At 38.1% G+C, this 23,217-nt stretch overlaps 1 protein-coding gene across 1 annotated transcript; it reads right to left on the bottom strand.

Moving 5' to 3' along the window:
* Window positions 1–4,116: 4,116 nt before the first annotated feature.
* Window positions 4,117–5,361, bottom strand: LOC119785377 (serine/threonine-protein kinase pim-2-like). The gene has a single exon (XM_038288002.1). It carries the CDS (start codon window positions 5,359–5,361, stop codon window positions 4,117–4,119), a length of 1,245 nt encoding a protein of 414 aa, XP_038143930.1.
* Window positions 5,362–23,217: the final 17,856 nt, after the last annotated feature.

Raw genomic sequence — 23,217 nt, 5'->3', positions numbered from 1 at the left:
CTAAAACAATCATGGTTTAGTGAAAGCCAACCAAGCCGTTCATTATCACCCTCATTAGACATTTTCCCACTGATTCATGTCAAGAAAGTCAGTCTGTCAGCAAGCATTTTCTTCATTGCAAGATGCAGAAAGGAATCTAATAAGAGAAAGTTATCAAACTTTTCTTGAATAGTTGGAAGTCTATGGAAATAGAATATGAAATAAAAGAAAAGAAAAAAAAGAAAATATATAATCGATCACTTTAGCCTTCACTGATTTCTGCCACCAGGCATTTCAGTCCTGGAGCTCCACCACCTCAGTCCAAAAAGGTCAGCCACTCCTCAAACAAAAAAAAAATTATTAAAAAAATAATTTAGCACCGGAGAAAACGAAAGCCTTATGTTGGTGCACCTCCCCCTTGTTTCCCCACAAAAAAAAAATTCCCCAATGTCTCTGTCCTCATGGTTTTTTGCACACACACACATTGTGGAGCAGGTTGCAGCTCAGGTGAGCTACATGTATTTTGGGTCAGGGGTTCAGAGCAGATGAAAATCCTTTTGTGTTGCTTTCCCCAGATTTTAACCCATCATTTCCATCCGGTGGTTTTGGTGTGTTTACAGGATGTGTGTTACGAAGTATGCAGCTTTTCTCTGTTTTTATTTGAGTATCTTCTTCTGTTAACCACTGGTGATGCAACAGGTCCTCCACGGTGGGGCGCTCTTTGGGTCTATTGCCAGGCACTTGGTTAGAAATTCTCTGCATGTTTCGGAGAGACTTGTGTTGATCTTTAGTTAATTTGAAAGATATTTCCTGGTAATGAACTGCTCTTGGTGCAGAATCTCATACAGAACCAAGCCCACCTGCCACACAGTTGTAGGTCCAGCAGTGTAAAACCCTTGTGTTTTAAATTCAGGTGGTATATGGCAAAAAGTACCAGCGAAAATCCTAAAGTGTCCTCCCTTGACAAAGCAACTTAGACCAAAGTCTATGAGATAAAGTTTTGGGACTTTTGACCTGGTCTCTATCAAGATGTTTGAAGGTTTAATGTCTCTGTGGAAGAATTTTGCCTTCTGAAGGTAAATTATTGATTTTAGCCGCTGTTTTATTATGATCTTGGCATTCTTCATCATTATGCGACCCCTTGTGGTTTTGGTGTGTTTACTGGATGTGTGTTATGAAATAGGCAGCTATTCTCTGTTTATATTTGACCTGGTCTCTATCAAGATGTTCGAAGGTTTAATGTCTCTGTGAAAGATTGTTGCCTTCTGCAGGTAAATTATTGCCTTTAGCAGCTGTTTTATCAGGATCTTGGCATTCTTCATCTTTTTTTTACCCTTGTGGTTTTGGTGTGTTTACGGAATGTGTGTTACGAAGTATGCAGCTGTTCTCTGTTTATATTTGAGTATCTTCTTCCGTTAACCACTGGTGATGCAACAGGTCCTCCACGGTGGGGCGCTCTTTTGGGTTAATTGCCAGGCACTTGGTTAGAAATTCTCTGCATGTTTCGGAGAGACTTGTGTTGATCTTTAACTCATTTGACAGATATTTCCCGGTAACGAACTGCTCTTGGTGCAGAATCTCATACAGAACCAAGCCCACCTGCCACACAGTTGTAGGTCCAGCAGTGTAAAACCCTTGTGTTTTAAATTCAGGTGGTATATGGCAAAAAGTACCAGCAAAAATCCTAAAGTGTCCTCCCTTGACAAAGCAACTTAGACCAAAGTCTATGAGATAAAGTTTTGGGACTTTTGACCTGGTCTCTATCAAGATGTTCAAAGGTTTAATGTCTCTGTGGAAGATTTTTGCCTTCTGAAGGTAAGTTATTGTTTTTAGAAGCTGTTTTATCATGATCTTGGCATCGTTCATCGTTATGCGACCCTTGTGGTTTTTAATGTAGTTAAAAAGGTCCTCAGCAGGCATGGGTCTCTCCATAACTACAATCAGCTCCTCACCCATATCAGACCAGTCTAGGATGGGAAGTATAGCTGACTGCCCCGGTGATCTGGTTGTTTTAGCCCTAAGCTTTAACATGATAGCCACCTCCAATGGTATCTGCTTTCCTTTTTTTTCCTTATGCATTAAGATGTAATATGTTTTTTGGATGTGTTTAATGGCTACAGGTAATTCATCATACACCCGATAACCAGCAAAAACAGATCCATAGCTTCCTTCTCCAAGCTTTCTTAGCTCAACATATTTTTCCCTAAATTTGGCTCTAACGTAATCGCCTCTTTCCTCATTGTTATTCTCTGTCTTTAATCTTTTCTCATTCTGTGACTCTAGAAAGTCCCCTGCCTTTCTCTTTAGACTCCTTTTCTTTAAATCTCGTTTTTCTGTTGAGTTATCACCCAGACAGGAGCTGCTGGGTGCTGGGGGACAGACAATAGCGGTAGAAGGGGATTCTTTAGTCAATACCAGTTCTTGGAGTCCTTTTATCTTTTTGGCTGGCAGTGGTTCTCCTTGTTCAAACATTTTCCTCTTTTCTTTTCTCACCGTACTGAACTGGTCCTGGTAGCTTGTGGAAGGTCCGTAACCCTCAGAGACCATAAACCTCTTTCTGGGGGTTTCATCTGTGGTGCTGTTTTTTCGTTTCCTTGGACTTTCCAGTGTCATTCTGCTGTTCTCTTGATATCTCATGAGGGCTAAAGTTTTACAAATGTCTGCAGAATCTGTAGAACCTTGTCTTTCATATATTTTTGCCATTTTCAGTTTACCTTCAAACGACAGCAGTTTGAACACTCATAACTTGTGTTAAGCCTGTGTTCAACTGGGAGGGTCTCGGAATTCTGACACTACTATGACATCACAGGCTGTCTAGATTCTAGATCATGTCAATCAAAGAAGAGTGACATAATCTAGAACATTCTAAATGTCTCAAAGATAGAGTTGCCTAGCAACCACATAAATATGGACTTAGAGTTAGTCTTGACCAACAGAACATGACCAGAAAATCAAATCAATAATTCAACACAGGGCTTGGTGTTGATTTCCTCCAGGAAATACTTAGTTTGAGATGTAAATTGTAAATATTTGTCCAGGAGAATTATTTGAACTATTTTTGATTTCCTGAGCAAAACCTCAAGGGAAAAGAAAATGTTAATTTTCTGTCACAGTTTAAAACAGATTCAGAGTTTAGTTTAGCTTTATAGTACCAATTTAGAGCACATTAGCCGAGTCATTTACAAGGTATTGACATTTACAGAGTCACTTCAATCAAATCATACATAGAGATTGATTGAATATTTCCTATTCTGAATAATTCCTTTTTTTGTTTCATTGATTGTTTTTGTATGAGATTTTCCTGGGTGCTATATTTTCTTTTTTTTTTCTTGCATAAAAGGCAAAAACTACAAATCTGCAATCTAGCTAATGTAAGTTTCAATTCAATCAATCTAATTTATTTATGTAGCACATTTATATAGCACATTTAAAAAGCAAAAAGGTCCTCCACGGTGGGGCACTCTTTTGGGTCTATTGCCAGGCACTTGGTTAGAAATTCTCTGCATGTTTCGGAGAGACTTGTGTTGATCTTTAGCTCATTTGAAAAAAATATTTCCTGGTAACGAACTGCTCTTGATGCAGAATCTCATACAGAACTAAGCCCACCTGCCACACAGTTGTAGGTCCAGCAGTGTAAAACCCTTGTGTTTTAAATTCAGGTGGTATATGGCAAAAAGTACCAGCGAAAATCCTAAAGTGTCCTCCCTTGACAAAGCAACTTAGACCAAAGTCTATGAGATAAAGTTTTGGGACTTTTGACCTGGTCTCTATCAAGATGTTTGAAGGTTTAATGTCTCTGTGGAAGAATTTTGCCTTCTGAAGGTAAGTTATTGATTTTAGCAGCTGTTTTATTATGATCTTGGCATTCTTCATCATTATGCGACCCTTGTGATTTTGGTGTGTTTACTGGATGTGTGTTACGAAATATTCAGCTATTCTCTGTTTATATTTGACCTGGTCTCTCTCAAGATGTTCGAAGGTTTAATGTCTCTGTGGAAGATTGTTGCCTTCTGCAGATAAATTATTGCCTTTAGCAGCTGTTTTATCGGGATCTTGGCATTCTTCATCTTTTTTTGACCCTTGTGGTTTTGGTGTGTTTACGGGATGTGTGTTACGAAGTATGCAGTTGTTCTCTGTTTATATTTGAGTATCTTCTTCCGTTAACCACTGGTGATGCAACAGGTCCTCCACGGTGGGGCGCTCTTTTGGGTCTATTGCCAGGCACTTGGTTAGAAATTCTCTGCATGTTTCGGAGAGACTTGTGTTGATCTTTAGCTCATTTGACAGATATTTCCTGGTAACAAACTGCTCTTGGTGCAGAATCTCATACAGAACCAAGCCCACCTGCCACACAGTTGTAGGTCCAGCAGTGTAAAACCCTTGTGTTTTAAATTCAGGTGGTATATGGCAAAAAGTACCAGCAAAAATCCTAAAGTGTCCTCCCTTGACAAAGCAACTTAGACCAAAGTCTATGAGATAAAGTTTTGGGACTTTTGACCTGGTCTCTATCAAGATGTTCAAAGGTTTAATGTCTCTGTGGAAGATTTTTGCCTTCTGAAGGTAAGTTATTGTTTTTAGCAGCTGTTTTATCATGATCTTGGCATCGTTCATCGTTATGCGACCCTTGTGGTTTTTAATGTAGTTAAAAAGGTCCTCAGCAGGCATGGGTCTCTCCATAACTACAATCAGCTCCTCACCCATATCAGACCAGTCTAGGATGGACAGTATAGCTGACTGCCCCGGTGATCTGGTTGTTTTAGCCCTAAGCTTTAACATGATAGCCACCTCCAATGGTATCTGCTTTCCTTTTTTTTCCTTAGGCATTAAGATGTCATGTGTTTTTTGGATGTGTTTAATGGCTACAGGTAATTCATCATACACCCGATAACCAGCAAAAACAGATCCATAGCTTCCTTCTCCAAGCTTTCTTAGCTCAACATATTTTTCCCTAAATTTGGCTCTAACGTAATCGCCTCTTTCCTCATTGTTATTCTCTGTCTTTAATCTCTTCTCATTCTGTGACTCTAGAAAGTCCCCTGCCTTTCTCTTTAGACTCCTTTTCTTTAAACCTTGTTTTTCTGTTGAGTTATCAATCAGACAGGAGCTGCTGGGTGCTGGGGGACAGACAATAGCGGTAGAAGGAGATTCTTTAGTCACGACCAGTTCTTGGAGTCCTTTTATCTTTTTGGCTGGCAGTGGTTCTCCTTGTTCAAACATTTTCCTCTTTTCTTTTCTAACCGTACTGAACTGGTCCTGGTAGCTTGTGGAAGGTCCGTAACCCTCAGAGACCATAAACCTCTTTCTGGGGGTTTCATCTGTGGTGCTGTTTTTTCGTTTCCTTGGACTTTCCAGTGTCATTCTGCTGTTCTCTTGATATCTCATGAGGGCTAAAGTTTTACAAATGTCTGCAGAATCTGTAGAACCTTGTCTTTCGTATATTTTTGCCATTTTCAGTTTACCTTCAAACGACAGCAGTTTGAATACTCCTAACTTGTGTTAAGCCTGTGTTCAACTGGGAGGGTCTCGGAATTCTGACCTCACTATGACATCATAGGCTGTCTAGATTCTAGATGATGTCAATCAAAGAAGAGTGACAATCTAGAACATTCTAAATGTCTCAAAGGTAGAGTTGCCTAGCAACCACATAAATATGGACTTAGAGTTAGTCTTGACCTACAGAACATGACCAGAAAATCAAATCAATAATTCAACACAGGGCTTGGTGTTGATTTCCTCCAGGAAATACTTAGTTTGAGATGTAAATTGTAAATATTTGTCCAGGAGAATTATTTGAACTATTTTTGATTTCCTGAGTAAAAAAAAAACCAAGCCCACCTGCCACACAGTTGTAGGTCCAGCAGTGTAAAACCCTTGTGTTTTAAATTCAGATGGTATATGGCAAAAAGTACCAGCGAAAATCCTAAAGTGTCCTCCCTTGACAAAGCAACTTAGACCAAAGTCTATGTGATAAAGTTTTGGGACTCGATAAATGTTTACCATTATTGAAATGTTAGACATCTTTTGAAAGCTTAGATTCTCCACAATTCAACTACCAAGTTCATTTTGTAAACACAGCGATCGCCAAAGCACAATTAACACAGATATAGCAGCATCTCAAAATGTAAACAAACAATGCAGCCACAACTACATACTTTTGAAGGCATCCAGAAGCCAATTTATAAATCAAATCTTCAATTGTTTATAGTCCATTCATCCATAAGGGTCAACAGATTAAAAGTAATCCAGCATATTCATAATAAAAATATTCCATGATGAGAAAATCGCCCATAACATCTGGTTGGTGACATCAGAAAAGTTGGCTGGTCATAGCTAATGCTCTGAATTTTGATAATATTTACTTCCTAATACTTATTTCCTCGGTTTTTAGCTGCAATGTTTGGTCTGGTTATTTACATTGTCTTCTTACCTACAAGACAAAAGTGTCAGCATCTTTTTATGATGTGATTTTGAGCCAGATCTGAAATCTCACTTCCCGTCACTTCCTCTCAGCCCTTACCTCATAGAGTCCTGCTGTTATTGGTTAAGACCACAAGGCCTGTTGGGCTTTGTAGCCAATGAAATAAGGTTTCAAATAAGCCTAGGATAAATAAGGGGGAGCCACGTTACTGGCTTGCCTTAGAGAGAGATAGACAGCTGCGGCTGGATCAATGCACGCAGCTTCAAGCTGAGTTATAACAGCGGTCCTATTTTTTTTTTTAAGTTTGGATGCTGATTTTGTTTTATTACAATGCCTTAGGCTGAAAAATAAAATACAGCTCAGAAAATGCACTGGGGCTTATTTTATTTTTCACTATCTTTTATAGGTTTTTATGTTATTATAGGTGTACAATTCTACATTTTGTAATATACACTGATTCTGAAAACAAGTGGAAAGTACTTGCTTCATAAATGTTTAATGCCATCAAAATGCTTTAGTGTTACTCTATGGGTCAAATAGTAAAACAAAGTATAGTAAAAGCATTTGGCACATTTAGAGATTTTTGGAGACTCCGGTGACACCAAAAGTTGAAAGCCCCACAGCTCTGGAACTGTTATAGCTACAAGTCTGAAATTTTCTGCATTTGTGGTTGATATTATGTAGAGCTAATTTATTTTATTTATTTATTCGTTTATTTGATAGGGACAATTATGTTTCATGCATCATGTCACACACTACAACATTTTAGCTAGGGCTAATTCTCAATGTCTGTCCCCAGTTAGGCTTTTACACAAAACACAGTGACTGTACACAAGAACAACAGAGCAAATTACACATTAAAACATCACAGAAATAAAATCAGGTCAGTTAGATTATTAATGTTCACATGACTGACCTCTCAATAAAAAGTCTTTAAGTTTATGTTTAAAAAGGACCCAGTTTGACTTTCCCTTCAGTTCTGCAGGTAATGTGTTCCATGTTTTGGTGCCTTGTACAATGAAAGCTGATTGACCAAAAGAGGTTTTGCGTCTGGGTACTTGACAGTTTCCACTGTGGGCTCCTCTTGTGACTGAGCCCACAGCTCTGAGAGGAACTACACATTCACTCAAAACCTTAGGGGCCTTATCATGCAAGCATTTATATACCAGTTTTAACTGAGCAAATTTCACAAAGTTTTCGAAATTCAGCATTTTTAAATTGTTCAAACTAACACAGTGATGGGACCTGATTGGTTTTTTATCTAAGATTTTTATAGCTCTATTATAGATCATCTGAAGAGGCTTGATAGTAGTGCTTTTGGCCTGTGACCAAGAACTAATGCAGTAACTTAGATGGGAAAAGATCATGGAGTGCACAAAACTGTGAGCAGCGTGAAACGGTAGGGAATCTCTAATCAGTTTGAATGTGTACAAGTTTGCTTTTGTTACTCTGGACACTTTTTTTACATGGCTGTCAAATTTCAATTGTGAGTCAAGTATTAGTCCTAGATACTTGATTTCTGAGACCTGCTGGATTCTAGCTCCATTTATCTGTAAATTTAGGTCTTGAGATATGAGCTTGGTCCTAGAAGAGAAACAGACAGACAGTTTTTTTTTAACATTCAGAGACAACCCTGCATTATGGAACCACACTGACACAGTTTGTAGATGTCCTGACAGTTCATTAGAAACTGCTTCCACAGTCTTTCCACGAACATAAATTACTGCATCGTCTGCATATAACTGAAAACCTGCTGTTGGACAAGACTCTGGCAAGTCATTAATGTATAATGTAAATAGTAGAGGGCCAAGGATGGATCCCTGTGGCACTCCTGTATTTATCTTTAAAAATGATGATTTTTCATTGTTTATTGTGACACACTGCTCTCTTCCTTCTAAGTATGATTCAAACCACTGTAAAGTTTTCGGTGAAAATTTTAATTTGGATAATTTTGCAATTAGAATTTTATGATTTAACGTATCAAATGCCTTTTTGAGATCCAAGAAGACTGCGCCTACTATTTCCCCGCTGTCTATTGCCAACTTTATTTGTTCAACAAAATGACAGTTTGCTGTATCTGTAGAATAATGAGGTCGGAAGCCAAACTGTAAAGGATGTAAGATTTTATGATACTGTATGTATGCCATTAACTGATTGGAGACAATTTTTTCTAACACCTTAGAAAATACAGGCAGGATGCTTATAGGCCGATAGTTACAGCCCTGGTCTTGGGATCCTGACCTAAAGATAGGCATAACTCTAGCCTGTTTCCAGGGTGCAGGGAATTGCCCGCTCTCAATGGACAAATGAATTACATGCGTTAGAGGTTTTATGAGTGCATTTTTGTTTCGCTTTACGAAAGCAGTATTAATGTGGGAGAGATCCATGCAATTGCTTTGTTTAATTGTATTTATGGCATCAAGCACAGTAGATTCACTAGTCTGCTCTATGGAGAATGTTGTGCCTGATGTAACCTGTTGTTGAATTGGTCTTGTAAGGTTTCCAAAATCAAACTGTTGGACCAGCTCCTCCACAGATGACACAAAATAATTATTAAATTCCTAATGTAATAAGACCTGCCTTTTCTCAAACATTTCTTTATTACTGCTGTTCAAAAAAGACCTATCATTTTCGAGAATAAAACAACTTTGAGTCATGGTTGAACTGATGCAGCTTGGTCTGTGTTCTGCTCACCCAATTTTCATTCACATCTAATTTGGGCTTACAGTTCCTAAGTCATTTTCTTTTCCATTTGGGTTTGCAATATAGGCGAGAATTTCCCAAAATGAGGTGGATGTTAGTTCTCTCACCCATATATACTCCTCCTCTGTAGTTACTTGGTGCTGGAATCTCTTCATCCTTTATGTGTGTTTCTCCCGCGTGTCTCCTAGTTTTGGAACCGGAGTTCCTAGCCTGTATTTTCTGAATTTATGCCTCTGTTACGATTTTGCTCTTCATTAAACCTGCAAGAAAAAATTTCTGCCTTGTGCTCTGCAGTTAGGTCTTCTAAAAACATCCACTAACCCCGACAGTGACACTTTGAACAAAATGTAAAAAAAAATGTAAAAAAAAAAAAAAAAAAATATATATATATATATATATATATATATATATATATATATATATATATATATATATATATATATATATATATATATATATATATATATAAATGTGTGTGAATTCAGCTCATTCAGATGCTTTATTTAATGTTTGATTTTATGGTAATCACACCCTTGATCATTTTTAAATTCCAGCTTTTTGTATAAAAAAATTTCCTGTTTCCTGTTACACATCTTTTAAGTGTATCTGCAAGTGGAATGAAGACATTTTCTATAACCACAAATTGTAAAGGACTGCCATTTAAGGCTTTGAAAAAAATACAACCATAATACTTGGACTTGAGATTGTTTAAATTCCAAAAAAGGAAGATTTATAATTTATTCTCCACTTAGCAGAGTTCAAGATAACATACAAGGTTTCCAATGTTTAAATGCACACCTTGTAAAATGTGTTTAAACTCCTGCCTGCTTACCTCCCAGGGGAACATGTAATATAAAAATCACTTCAACAGAAAAAAAAGGAATAGGTATGGTTCTTACTGAGCAACAGCTCCAGTACAAAGTACCACAAAGCAGTTACACTTCTAAGGCTTCAAAAGGCTGCAGAGTGATTCATACTTGTTTGATAAATAAAAATTCTGTTAAATCTAAAATAATATATATAATATTATGTAAAATCAATTTCCCTATAACTCACGTCATTGGGAATTCTGAAAAGGAATGTTTACAGTGCTGGATCTTCAGGTGAAAACTATTATCAATATAGTCGCATTTCAGACCTAAGTGGCAAAAAAAAAGGAAACAATTCTGGTTTAAAATCTTTACACTAAAATATTCAATTAATTTCAAAATGTTATAATAAATTAAAATTACACCATTCTCCATCAGAAGTATTAATAAAAATTTGAAACAGCAAGTAATTTCAATTTCAGTAGCAAAATGCAACTGTTAAAACTGTTCAGCAAATATGAGTTACTGGGACTGGTTTTGATTGCCAATGGGCTCTATGCACAGCTCCACTACTTCCTGAATTTAATGCAGCTCCTTTGTTTCCTGTCTTTCATTACTGGACGAACTGATTAATCCAGGTGTGTCTGGCCAGTTACTTAGGTCATACACACCTGGATTGATCAGTGCATCCAATCATGAAAGACAGGAAACAAAGGAGCTGCATTAAATTCAGGAAGTAGTGGAGCTGTGCATAGAGCCTATTGATTTGGATCACTAAGAAGAACCTTTGTAAGAACAAATAAAATAGGGGCCGGGGGTTTAAAGGGGTTACCCCGGTAAACCCCAGGTAAAGGGGCCTTCTCAAAGAGTTATAAAAAGCAGACCAAAAGGGGTTGACAAAGGGGACCACCAAAATGGAATGGGGGGCCTTTTTGGGCCCACTTTTTATTGGGCCTGCGGGGTTGCCATACCTTCTATGTCTCTGAAAGGGGGGTTCTTTTTAAAGGGGAATTTTTTTGGTCCTGGCTGAATAGGTGAGGTGGGGGAGGGAAACCTTTTTGGTTCGGGGTTTCTTTTTGCATTTTTTTCTAAAGAAAAAACTTGGTTTTTTTTGCCTTGTTTTTAGCCCGTTATGCCCTTTCCCTTGGGGGAGGGGAAAATTTCTTCAATGGGAAAAAACAAAGTCCAGGGGGTTTCCCTTTTTGAATTCTTTTTGGAAAAAAAATTTTTGTGGAAAAGTTATAGATGCCGTTTTTGCCCAACCCTTGGGGGTTTGGTTAAACATGATGATCGGGGGAAACTAGGGTTACGGGTAAAGGGGGGAAGTTTGGGAAAAATTTTCAATAAAAATTTTGGAGGAAATACTCCCCTAAAAAAGTATCCCCAACCCCCATTTCGCAGTCCCACACCTTTACCCTGTAACGGCCCAATCCCAAAGTCATTTTTCTTGAGGGCCCCCCCACTGCGGGTTTTTAAAAAGGGTTTCCCTGCTTTTGGGGGCACAGCTGATTCCCAATTTGCATTTTCAGCAAAACCCTGTTAATTTAGTTGTCGAAAAAAAAATTTTTCAGATTTTAAATGCAAAAACCCACATCCCCCAGTTAGAAACCCAACCAGGTTGTAGTCTTTCCCAGTATGCGGACGGGAAATCAAACATGTCAAATTTTTAACAATGTTATTTTGGCTAGGAGTAGTTGGGAAAACTTTTTCCCCGGGGCTGGGAATTTTCCCTTTTGAAATTTAAAAGTTTTTTTAACTTTTTTTAAAAAGGGGTTTCAAAATTTGGGAATTTTTGGGGTTTTTCCCAAAACTTTTAAAGTAAAGAAAAATTTGTAAAAAGGCCCCTTAATAAGTAAAAACTCCTAGAACAAGAGTAGGTATATTCATAAAGATTTAATTACAGTAACCTAAAAAGCCTTTTGGGGAAACCTAAAAGCCTCTCATTAATTTCAAGAAATTTATTGCAATCCTTTGGGGGCTGTTTTAAGAGTCCCCAAATTTTTCTTCTTTGGTTTCTGGTGGCGACGGGGGTTTTGGGGTTTAAAATCTCCCAAAAGGGGGGTGGAAAAGGCATGTTTTAAAATTTTAAGTTTTATTTCCCAAATTTTCCCAGTTTGGGATTTCAAAGCCCTCCCTTTAAGGATCATTTATTTATTACAAGGGAAATTAAATGTAGTTTTTTTTTATACTTCAAACCCAAAAAATTTGAGGGACATTTTAATTGTTTAAGAGTTTTTTTTAAGAGGGGCTTTTAAAGTATTCATCCCCATACATTTTTCATGCTTCTTCTTTTTCGCAATTTCTTTTTTACTATACAGTATTTAATTTGGGAAATTTTTTAAATTATACCCCCAAGCAGTGCAAAATTTGTTTGGGTTTAAAAAGGAAAATTTTCACCTCCTAAACACGGCTTTAAAAGGGGGGTTTTTTCATAAAATATGGGGGCCCAACGGGGGAAAGATTGTCTTTTGGGAACTTAGGGTTAGGGGGTGCCCAGTTTACGACAATTTGCGGGGCTTGGGCCAAAACCCCCCGGGGTAAATTTTTCTAAAATTTTGTGTGGACTTTTCTTGGGCAGTTTTCCCCCCCTTTGCCCCCCCCCCCATGGAATTCTGGGGGAGGCTTTAACATGTAAATAAACATGCGGGTTTTACCCTATATAAATGAAAACCCGGGTTGCAGGGGGGGTTTTACTCCAAGTGCATTTTTCTAAAAGGTAAGAATACAAAGAATCAGGCTCATTTTATACCCCTTTTAAATTTTGGCTTGAATTGATTTATTTAAAAAAAGGGGAATAGAAAACCCAAAAACGATCTTTACCCGATAGGGGGCAAAAACTTTTTAGAAGAAATTTAATTATAAAAAAAAAAAAATTGCATTTAAGATAAAAAAAAAAGGGGGGGGTTTTTCTGTCAATAAGGGGGGGCATAAAATTCACAAGGAAAGGGGGTTAATTTTGGGAAAAGTTTAAAAGAAATGGTCTGGTTTGATTATTTATAACAGGGACCCATTTTCCTTTTTGGGAAAGTACCGGCCCTTAAGAAGTTTGGGGTAAACACGGGGGGCAAAAGGGGCCCCGGGGGGGGGCCCAAGATCCGCAATTCCCAAAAACCACCAAACAGGAAAAAAAGAACATGGGACAAATTCCGTGTTCGCAAATTAAAATATCACCCAACAAGATCGGTGACTAAAAAATTTTACCCAAAATTTCTTTTATTATATATATAAAAAAAAAAAAAAACAAAACGGGGGGGGTTTTTTTAAATATGGGGACCCTATAAAGGGGTAAAATATGTGCCAAAAGGGATCGAACTTGGGGAAATTTAATGTTTGAAAAATTTTTTTTTTTAAAAGGAGAATTTGAAAAATCAATCGAACGGGGGGGGGGAAATTTGGGTTTTTAAAAACCGCCCCAACCCTTTTAATTATAAAATTTATCCAAAAATGTTTCCCTTGCCGCCCAACCAAGGAAAAACCCCACAAATTAAAAAAAATTTGGGGAAGGTTGAAGGGTTTGTTCACTTAAGGGAAAAGAAATTTTTAAGGAAAATTTAGAAAAACTGTTAAAATAATATAAAAAAATTTTAAAGTGCCCTTGTCCCAAAAATTGGCAACCGGGGTTGCAGGCCCATTTTTCACCCCCAATTTTTTGGGGGAAATTTTTTAAAAATGGAAAAGGGGGGCAATTTCAAAAAACAAACTATTTCTTGGGTGGAAAATTGGGGGGTTTCCTTAAACAAAATTTATATTTTCCCACCTTGGCCCAAAAAAATAAATTAAATTGGGAAAGGGAAAAAAAAAAAATTTGGAATTTTTTTTTTTTTTTGCTTTTTTGGGGGTTTACCCTTTTGGGCTTTAAAAAGACCCTCCTTATTTTGGGCCAAACCGTAAGGGGGGTTCCTTTTTGGGGGATTTTTCTCCCGGGGGGGGCCTTTCTTGAAAAAAACAAAAAAACCCCTTGCAGCAGAAAAGGAAACTTTTTGAAAAGGCACTTTTTTGGATTTTGTTAAAATTTTGGAGGAAAAATATTTGTGCCCCAAAAATCGTTTTCCTTTCCCCCCAAAAAAGGGGCCCCCAAAAAAACACCCCCCACCCCTTCAAATTTTAAAACCCCTTTTTTTTTTCCTTTTCTTGGAAAAAAATGTTAAAAAAAAAAAAAAGGGGCCCGGCCCCAAAAAAAAGGGGGAAAAAAAGGTGGGCAAAATTTTTTGCCCGGGGCCGGGGGGGCCCCTCCCCACCCGGGGGATGGTGGGCCCCCGGGGCTGCGCGGGGGAAAGGGGGGCGGGGGGTTTCTATGGGGGGGCCAAACCCCCCAAATCCCCAAGGGGGGACCCCCCCCCCGGGGGGAAAAGTTTAAATTTTTTCCCCAAAAACCCTTTTACTTGGCGGGGAAGCCTTTTGGTAAAGAAAACTTCCTTTTAAATTTTTAAAACGGGGGGGGGACCGTCAATCACCGGTTTTTCCCCCCAAAATAAGGGGCCCAAAACAAAATTTTCCCCCAACATTTCGGAGAAAAATATGGGGGTTTAAGGGAAACCAACCAAACCCCAAACAAAAAAATATATTTTAATTTTTTTTTTGGGGTTTTTTCTTGTTTTTACTTTTGGGGAAAAGGGGGGAATTTTGTTTGACTCGGTTTCGGCGGGAAAAAAAGAAAAATTTTCCCAAAAAAACGTGAGGGGGTTTACTTTGGTTTTTGGGAAAACGTAAAAAAAGCACCCAAACCTCCTTTAAAAAAAAGTCCGGGGGTTTGTTAAAAAAAAAAAATTTTTGCTTGTAATTACCAAAAAAAAACCCACCAGGGGCCTTGGATTAAACCGGGGCCTTTTCCCCCCTGCCCTTTTTTTAATTTTTCCCCCTTTCCCCTTTCCTTTATTTTGGGAGGTTAATTGTGCTTTGGGGGTTTCTGGTGGGGGGGGGGGGTGGGGGTTTTTAGGGGGGGTTTTCATTGGGGGGCCCATCTGCAAAGTCCTTATATGGGAAAAACCCCGGGGGGTATTCCCCATTAATTTCCGGTTTGTTTTTTATTTTATTTCTTTTCGGGGGGGGGGGGGGTTTGAAATTTCGGGGTGTTTTGGAAAAACCGGGGTTTTTTGGGGCAAAAAATTGGGGCATTGAAAAAAAAGGAAGGTGGGTGCCCTAAAAACCCTTCCCCTCGGGGGGTTGTTTAGTTGTGGGACGGTTGTTTAAACCTAGGGTTATTATATATTTTTTTATTTATATATTATAATTTTTATAAAAACCCTTAATACAAAAAAAAAATTAAAAAATTAAAAACGAAAAAATAATTTTAAAATTAGTGGATCTAGATTAATTTAAAATTTTTAATTTCTTTAAATCATGAAATAAAAAATAGTTTTGACGGGAATAAAAAAAAATTTTTTTGGTCCAAAATTTTTTTTTACAGGTAAAAAACCGGCAGGGTGTTTTACATCACAACATTTTGCCGGGGGAGCTGGGTTTATCAGGGGCCCCCAGAGGATGACATGCCAGAGGATGGGGGGAGGGGGGAACGTTGTTGGGGGCAGGGCGGGTGGGTCCATGGAGGGCCCCAGCTGTCCCCCAAGGGTGTCTGCACCGGGAGGGGGGGTTCCCCCCGGGGGGCCACCATTACTTTTTGGGTTTGTCAATTTTGGGCACATTTTAATAAACATTTTGCTGTTAAATTTCAGGGTAATGAAAACAGTTTTTAGTAAAAGTCATTATTTTCTTCCCCCTTTTTAAAAACTTTTTTTAGTAACATGGAAGCCTTTGAATTTGGGGGCCAGCTGGGGGGGGGATTGGCCGCCCAGGGCAAACCCTGATGGATGATGTGGAAAAAGGGAGGGGGGCCCAACCCCCACCCCCCAGATAAATGTCCCCCCCCAAATTTCAGAAGACCCCAAAAGGTTTTCCCGGGGTGTGGAATCGCTTTCCAGTAAACCCCACACCACCAGGGGATTTCCTTGCTCGGGCCCACTTGGTTTTTATATTTTTATATTTTTAAAAATAAAAATTTTATATATTTTTTATAAAATTAATAATATATATTTTTCTCTAGTAATTTTTAAAGTATATCTTCTGTAAAATAGTTGTAGTTTTAAAATTTTAAAAAAATCAAATTTTCAATATTTAAAAATTTTTTTAATAGTTTATTGAAATACTTAATTCTCAAAAAAAATAAACTGATGTCACTGGGGGAAGTTTTTTTCTAATTTTTACTTAAATTTTTAAAAGAATTGATAAAAAACAGTTTAAAAGCCCTTTAAAAGAAAACACCGACAAACAATAACTTTTATAAAAAATTTTAAAAAATTTTTAAAAAAGGAAAACAGCAACACATAACCTGAACTTTTAAAAAAAAAAAACACCAAAAATTTAATGTCGGTCCCCCCCACCTTTTCCAAAAAAATGAAAAAAATTCTGTCCCTTTTCCTACCCCCGCTTCCCTTTTCCACTGTTTATACCCCCTTGTTTAAATCCACCAACTCGTCTCTCCTTCCTTCTCTTGCCCCTTTTCCCTCCCTTCTTTTCCCTATTCTTTTTCCCTCATCGTCAACCGGGTTTGCTGCTCAGCCTCAGCGGGCCCGGGCCCCTTTGGCTTTTTCCCCTTTCAGGGATGGGGGGCAATTGGGAAACAGGTGGGGCTTGGGGGGGCCTCGGGGTCCTAATACCTCATCCTGAGGACAAACCAGGGCCAGGTTTGGGAGCAGTAGGCTTCCCCATGACCCCCCGGTTTTTTTTGTAGTGTTTTTTAAAAACTAGAAAAAAAAGGAAAGGGTTTTAATTTATTTTTGGGGGGATTAATTGGGAAAATTTTACAGAAAAAAAGACTTTGGAATTTGGGAACCCCGGGAAATTTCTTTTTTAAAGCTTTACTCAAAATTAACATGAATATAATAAATTTTTAAAATGTAATTTCCCTTTCACCCCAAAACACAAAAAAAAAAAAAATTCACTTTTTTTATAATTTTTTATAAAATATATATTTTTATTTTATATATATATATATATTTTATAATTTCACCCTATGTTATTATATATATATTTTTATATATATATATTATATATATATTTTTTTATGTGTGTGTACAAATTTTCCAAACCGAAAAAAACTTTTTGTATTTTTTTTTTTTAAATTGTCCCACACAAGGATTTACTTCTATCACAAAAATGAGATTTTTCAAAAAAAATTTGGGATTGGGCCTCATTTGGGGGTGGTTGACAAATTAATTTTATATTTTTAACGTTGGTGTTTGAACCCGGCTTCTTTTAACTTGTGGGGACTTTTTACATAGAAATGCAACATGTAGATGGAATTCTGCCTCAACTCTTCGCTCCATCCGACTGCAGCAGTATTTTTGGCCCCGATGATGAGGTGGTATCCACTCCTCTGTCTGCTCCCTGGAACAAAATGACATGTAAAGCATATTTCTGTTATGTCAACAGGCAAAATGACTGTTCTGTATAATTACACTGGTATTGTTCTTCAAGTGAATTATACTTTAAACCTTATTATACTGTACTGTAAATTAACTATACATTATTGAGTATTAAAACAAAACGTTTACAGTATTAACAGCCCAGTACAGCTGGACTAATGTTATTTCTTCAGCTGCATTAAGCTTTAAAAGTTCTAATACTTTGTAATAAACTGTTTGAGAATAAATAGATCTGATTAGTGAGGGATACGGCTATCAGTACAGTAAGATGTAGGTTAAAATAAAAAATAGTGACATTTGTATGAAGGCTTTTAATTGTTGATGAACATCACGTATCAACAGGTTAGCTTTAAGCTTTAGCTTTAGCTGGTCCTGCACATCCCGGTGGCTCTGTTACCGTCATGTATTTTAATAGATGTTCATTTAAAAAAAGCAAAAACAAACTACTTACATTTAAAGGTGTTCTCCGCTCTACTGCCGGCGCTGCTGCTGCTTTCGGTTGTCCGTAACTTCAAGAAAATCCGACTTTCTTCTTCTTTTTCTTCAACTACTAAAAAAAAAAAAAAAAAAAAAGAAGCCAGGAAGTGCTCCAAAGGCGTCCTGCCAAGTACGCAGCCTGTGATTGGTTGGCCTATAGAACCCCCACCCCCCCCGCCCCCCCCCCCCCACATTTGCTCTCACATCTTCAAACACAAGTTCGTTTTGGCACAAATATCTCGCAAGGAATGTGACAAAAGTCAAAGCGTGGTGTCAACGTGCTGTGTCTCGCGAGAGCGCGTTTGTGTTCTTGAAGCAGCAGATTCAAGAAGCTGTAATGGCTAAATTGAGGTTGTAATGCAAGATTAACATATGCAAAAAAATAATAATTACAAATAAACTATCAATAATCATTTGTCAGCTGTAATTTTATTTGTGTAAAACTATATGAACACACCAGTAAATAGTTTTTTTGTGCATTCACATTTAAATCAGATTTGAGTGAAAATCCTCTTCAGGTGAAGATTGGACTGACAAGTGTAATTTTTTTTTACATGTTCTTGCCTGATATTTCTTTTAGTGCAACTTCAAATTCAGTTTGTGTGTGTGCGGTTTTTCTTTACAGCAGAACATTTTGGCATACAAGTTCAGATTTTTGTGGTACAAATTCTCACATTGCATTCTCAAGTTTTCACATTAAATTCACATGTTCGTTCATTTTGGCACATATTTACCTTCATAGGATCCAAACTATTGGTTATTCACCAACGAGGAAGCAGATTTCTCATCTCCATCAAAATATTTATTTTATACAGAGGGACTTAAACTTTAATCAAATCCATTCAAAAGAAACTTCTTATTACAGGAATGAAAAGAGATGCTGAGTTTGGAAGTAGTGAACAAGTTCATAAAAAAAAAAGCAGTTTTGAATTATCCTTATCCCCGTTACAAAAATCTACAAATATATATATATATATTTGGGCAGAAACTGAACATATGCTGGATGATGGTGGGATTTTTTTAACATGTCATATTAAATTAAGCGCTCACAGGGTTCATACAGGAATGAGTGACTCTAATTTAATGCTATTTTAATGCTATTTGAAATGATTTTAATGCCATCAACAAGAACCATGTACACAAGTTATTAGTGTACATGAAATATGAAGGAGCTGTAAGCAGAGTTCCATGACTCCTGTATGTATGTAAACACACACACACACACATATATACGTATATATATATCCTCTAGCTTTTTCTCCGCCTGGAGCGATATAATATATCTGATGAAATTGTTTTCATAAGCATTTTTTATTAAAGAATTATAAATACTTCGATAAACATATTTAAATAATTTTAGTGCCAAAAAAGAATGATTTTTTAATTATTTTTATTGATCCTCGGACACCCTGGTTCATCTCGCGCATGCTCTGTACGATCTCCAAGAAACTCAGAGCGACGCGGTCTCCAGCCACAGTGGAGGATGTATGCTTTGCTTTGTGCAGGCGGTCTGGAGCGGAGGATGGGGGATTTCGGGGTAAAACTCCTCTTGGACCCGATGGCGACTCTGCATCGAACAAGACGAACTCAAAGAAGAGATGCTAGCGGTAAATATATGTTCGATTACTGCCTGCTAAGCTAAAAGCAGCCTAGCCTAAGCTACGGCTAATAGCGGCTAATAGTAGCCTTGCAAGAACAAGCTTTATTAAAGTGTATTTTTTGTGATTCACAGGAAGCAGTACGCCGTCTTAACAACTCGGAGACTAATTGCAGGCGCTATGAACCGGAGCAAGGGTAAGATTTAAAGAATATGCTTTCATTCTGCGGTAAAAGGCAATGGATACGGATAGATACCGATCATAGCTGTACATTTTGTTTTCACAGACCTCCTATTTGCTCAGAGCCATATCAGCAAGTCCAGATTTGCATGATGTTGATAAAGACGACATTGTGTGTAAGTGACTTGTTTTAATGTTTTCTCCTTCCTTGTTACTGTGACTTGCGTTTGATTTTTTATTCATACCACTCTCATTTAATTGTTTTCCAGCTGCCTGTAAGACGTATTTTCAGACGGTACGCAGGAGCTTCAGACATACGCAGCCAGCCAACACGCTGCGTGCGGAGGCTATCTGCTCGGAGTCGGGCCAGAAGAAAGAGGGTAAGACTTTATTTGGTGACTATTTTTCAGGTGCATTAATAGATGTGTTGTGTCCATACGCAGTGCGCTGATTCATTGTTTTTTTTTTTTCAGCTGCTGAAAGCGAGGCAGAGTGTGCTAGCAGATGAGGAAGTGGACCTCTGGAAGTCCGCCTTCCTCGGCGGTGTCTCTGGATGGATTGTACGGTCGCCGCCATTTCGTAGGCCGGATCTCACTGAACTCTGTGTTAAGCTGCAGTCCCGGTTAGAAGCGATGCCTTAGTACAGGGCCACGCACAGTAGGCGTCTGCACATCGGACCTGCCTCGGAGGGAATGCTGCCAGTTACCTCCAACCCCGAGGAAGCAAACGGACCGTTCACGGACTTTTAATTTTTAGAAACGCATGTGTTTGGATACGCGTTGTATATAGTTGTGTGTTTTAATAAAGCTCTTTCTTTGCATAAACAGCTTCCTGGCAAATCTTCATTTCCTGTATAAATTCATTCATGTCCTTGATGGTAGCATAATAATTGTGTAGTAGTGTAGGATAACATAAATGCACACCATATGAATGAATAATTATATGAATGAATAAATATATGAATCAATAAATATATGAATGAATAAATAAATATATATATATATATGAATAAATATATATATGTAAATTTATATGTAAATATATATATGCCAACCAATCACGAGCAACTTTACTTGTTTAAAAAGAAGTGGTTCCGTCCAATACTCAGTAAGAAAATTAAAGCCTGGCGTGGCCACGTGTGGTTTTGCTGCCAATCACGAGCGATTTCATTTGTTTGAGAATAGTGGTTTCAGCCAATAGGTTATTCAAGCCAGACCTGGCCAGCCGCGCGGGTTTGCTGCATTCATCTGCTAATTAGAGCCATTAGTACAGCTGATCGCTCTCCACATACGTCAGAGTCCGTTTCCGACAATTTGTGGCACGACAAACGCGGACAAGCACGGGTTGCAAATTGTCGGAAACTGACGAAAATCAGGCAGATCTGCGGGAGTTTACGGGGGTTTACGGGGACGAAAATCTCACTTTTCATGCAGTGTCATGGGTTACACTTTTATCAAAATTCTCAATAAAAGGTTCAAAGAGACATAATAATTGTTGGGAGCTGGAGAAAATCCCATCTTTCTCCAGCAGAGTCCGCCGTGGATCCTCTGAGGGAGCCTCCTGCACAGCTGCAGCTCATCTAGATCATCAGAGGATCCACTATATAAGCTGTCTTCAGACCTTGCCTCAACGCCGCAGTGTTGTTCCAGTTGGTCAGCGCTAAAGCCTAGATCTTTGAGTATCTCCATGACTTTGAATCCAGGTTGGATTCTAACCTCTATCTCTGTGTTTCCAGGAAACCCGTGACTCCTCCGTGAAAGCTCAGGAAGAGCTAACCTGCCGAGCCGACCCTCTGAGCCAAACCCTGAAGATTCTCTGAGAACCTCCAAGCAGCTCTGGACCAGAGCTGGGAAACCAAGGCTGAGGTCTGTTCAAGCTAGACGTGAGACGCTGAAGCAGCAAACGGACTCTGCTGATAAACACCTCTCCAGAACCAACAGTGACTCTCCCAAAGAGAACCTCAAGAACCCTCAAGGTACAATCAGAGCACACTTGGAAATCAAATCCTGTCAGCAGACCTTAACCGCTCTGTCTCTCACGCAGACTCCGGTGAAACCAGAACCCAGGCCCGGACCTGTCCTCAGTATATTCTGTGTGTTGTGCTTAAATAAACGTGTTAAACTTTCATCCTCGTGTCCGTCAAGTGGTGTTCTGCATAACTGGGTCTCCATTTGAGAACCCATCATGACAATAATTTTAAAACCCATCGTTCACTCCAGTTAACCCTCCAATGTTCGGCACATAGAGAGGTTAAAATTTTGTCCATTCTCTTCTACAATTTACCTAAGCTTCAGTGGAATTGGATGGAGAACATCTGTGGAACTTAGTTTTCAGATCTGACCATTGTGTGCGTCATTGTTACTCATATGCTTTTCTTTTCTTTTTTTTTTATATATTAACTAGGTGACTTTCCTCTTAGCCTTTAGTCTTTAGCAGCCTCTATCAGGTTTTGCTGCAATGCTGCTTTGTATTTAGCTTCACCATTCTTCCTATCAAACCTGACCAGCTGTTTGTACTGAAAAGAAGTGCCCTATTCTTGATTAGTGCAACCAAGATTTGTTCTGTATCTGGAGAGTCTGTTCTTCTTAACTTGTAGTGATGCAGGGTAAGATTATTGATTAATCACAGGACAACATGAAAAAAGTTAAAGGGGAAGAACTAAACTATGTTCTATCTAGATGGAGCTCGTTCTACTTGTACAAGTAAACTAAAAACATTTATAAAGAAAAGAAGACCATACTTTAGGGGGGAAAAAGCTGAAGCTTTGGTTTTAATTAAAACCTTACTTCAAAAAGTATTTTATTGTCTGGCCTTTATGTATATTCTCTCAGCTTATACCCTTATGTGTGTATGTTTGAGATCCATACACAGATTAATTACAGAGAAAAACATTTCTTTTTTGCCAAGAGAAACAAAGACAAAAAGAGATGGAGTGACAAACAGAAAGAGGATGGAAAGAAGATGACTGGGGCATGTGTGATTGTAAAAACAGCAGGACAAAGCACAAAAAGAAAAGGACACATAACACCAGACAGAGGCATAAATCTTGTTTTAAAACAGAGAAAGGGGATTATAAATACATTTTCCCTATAGCAGCTGTCTATTACATACATCATATTGCTGTCCAGATGTCTTATGATATTAAAGTGTGAGTGTTCAGCTTTAAAAAAAATGAATTATGATTTTCTCTACAGCAAAAAATAGAGTTCAACTGAAAAGATATTTGCTTTGCCTGCTAAACATTAATGTCCTCACTAACACCAATAGTGATGTCTTATGTTAGCACTTGGCAGTGTGTTAGCTGTGACTGAACAAAGCATATGCACATCAAACTGTAGGGACACGCTGTTCTCAACTTGCAGAGAATAATTCACCTCTGGGAACATTACCTCTGCAAATCGGTGTTATCTTGCAAACCCTGATCATATGAATTAAGGGTTACTGCAGGGTTACTGCAGTGATTCTCAATATTTCAGAATAAAATAAAGTGCAATGCAGTCAAAGCGCTTCATTTCAAATGCTGCACAAGAAGATGGTTAAAAGATTGGTTTGTTCCTGTGAGCTTTTAGTGATGCAAGAGATAATTTCAGTTTCATTTAGTTAAAAAGGATGGAACAGGTGCCTTGAAAAAA

This window comes from Cyprinodon tularosa, unplaced genomic scaffold, assembly GCF_016077235.1.
Source record: "Cyprinodon tularosa strain WSP-4 unplaced genomic scaffold, ASM1607723v1 ctg247, whole genome shotgun sequence".
Classification (NCBI taxonomy): Eukaryota; Metazoa; Chordata; class Actinopteri; order Cyprinodontiformes; family Cyprinodontidae; genus Cyprinodon; species Cyprinodon tularosa.
Note: the sequence above shows the minus strand (reverse complement) of the source record. Positions and strands in the feature narration are given on the sequence as shown.

Coding starts and splice junctions, on each gene's coding strand:
- LOC119785377 (XM_038288002.1), bottom strand. CDS start 5,361: ATGAGATATCAAGAGAACAGCAGAATGACACTGGAAAGTCCAAGGAAA.